Below are 1,323 nucleotides of genomic sequence, written 5' to 3' on the forward strand. Positions count from 1 at the left end.
CTCATTGGCTCCATCAAACAGGGACTGGTGCATGCACCTTGGGTCAATCCGCATTGTGGCTGCCTTGCGCTCTAAATGTCACCATTGTCCAGACTTTGACTTGCGATGAATGCACAGCTACGCCACGCACCCCGTTCGCTGGCGCGTGGGCGTCCGACGCAATGTACAGCGAAGCGCACAGCCGGGAAGAATCCGAGCGCGAATAGGCAGCTTCAACTGCAGCTTGTGGACATTCTGACGATGGTACCCCGTCGACGCGTTTGGATCACGACGCAGCGGAATTTCATGGACGAATTCCCAGCCCACTCTCGAGTTAGTCATCAGCCAGGAGATGAGCATGTTGTCTACGCCTTCCAAACCGATTCAGTAGAAAGCAAACCTCCCGGGCGCCTTTCTGCAGAAGACTTCATTTCCAAGACGGCGAGTACGGCTTAGTCACTCTTCTCATTCTCGTAAATCTGATTGTGATGCTGTGCACGTCTACCATGACTGAGACCATCGCGCTCAGAGGTGAGTGGTGTGGGCCCTTGTCTCACGCGCGTGCCTTGTTGATTCCATTCCATTGGCCAGGCCCTTCAGCATTTGGCGGAGTATCGTTTTCTTCCTTCTATGCAAGTACACTCGCAGATACCAACATGTTTATCTCAGACCACATAGACCACCTCGAGGCGCTGTAGAAGCCTGTGTGTGTGGTACTTTGCGTGTATCAGAAGACACGCCCTATCGGCCACGCGCTCATGGGCGTGCGTGCGGTGTATGCTGTGCTATCTCTTCTGCTTCGCTGCGGAGTTAGATCCTGGACGTGAATGCATGAACGGTCGGGCACGCGTCTTCTCTTCAGAGACTGCTCTGCACAGATGTGGTGACAGTCCACACGGCAAAGAAATGTCCATTGCCCAGCAAGGAAAGACCTATTGTGCGAGGGGAGAATGGCTCACTCAATTCAGCTCTCACCTCTCCCATCTCATTTCACTACAAGAAAGTGGTAAATTTCTTGCCATGTCAGCCCTGGTTCAATATCCCGCCGTGGGTGCGCTTGCATGCGCTGCCAGGCTGTGATATTAGGTTTGATACGATAAGGTTCAATAAGCAGGCATTATCCAGATATGAGGGCTGTATGACCTGGCAGCACACACCTTATAGGCTGATGAGTGGGCATCTGAGGCGTGGTGGACCTCCCTTGCACCGGCACCATCTGCAGATGACGACTGCGCCTGCGACCATACCTCTCCCACTTGATACACAATATGGAGAATCAGTACGCAGTACCTAGGCCAGAAGTCAATGGAGGGGAGGTATGCTGTGGAAATGAAGACGGTGAGT

The 1,323-nt window shown here is 53.2% G+C and overlaps 1 protein-coding gene across 1 annotated transcript; it reads left to right on the top strand.

The window, feature by feature from the left end:
- Positions 1–485: 485 nt before the first annotated feature.
- Positions 486–677, top strand: FIBRA_03119 (uncharacterized protein; the record flags this gene model as incomplete). The annotated part of the gene is made up of 2 exons (XM_012324964.1): positions 486–510; positions 571–677. 2 exons carry the CDS (start codon positions 486–488, stop codon positions 675–677), a joined length of 132 nt encoding a protein of 43 aa, XP_012180354.1.
- Between the last annotated feature and the right edge of the window lie 646 nt (positions 678–1,323).

The sequence above is a fragment of the Fibroporia radiculosa genome (assembly GCF_000313525.1).
Source record: "Fibroporia radiculosa TFFH 294 genomic supercontigs, scaffold1595, whole genome shotgun sequence".
Classification (NCBI taxonomy): domain Eukaryota; kingdom Fungi; phylum Basidiomycota; class Agaricomycetes; order Polyporales; family Fibroporiaceae; genus Fibroporia; species Fibroporia radiculosa.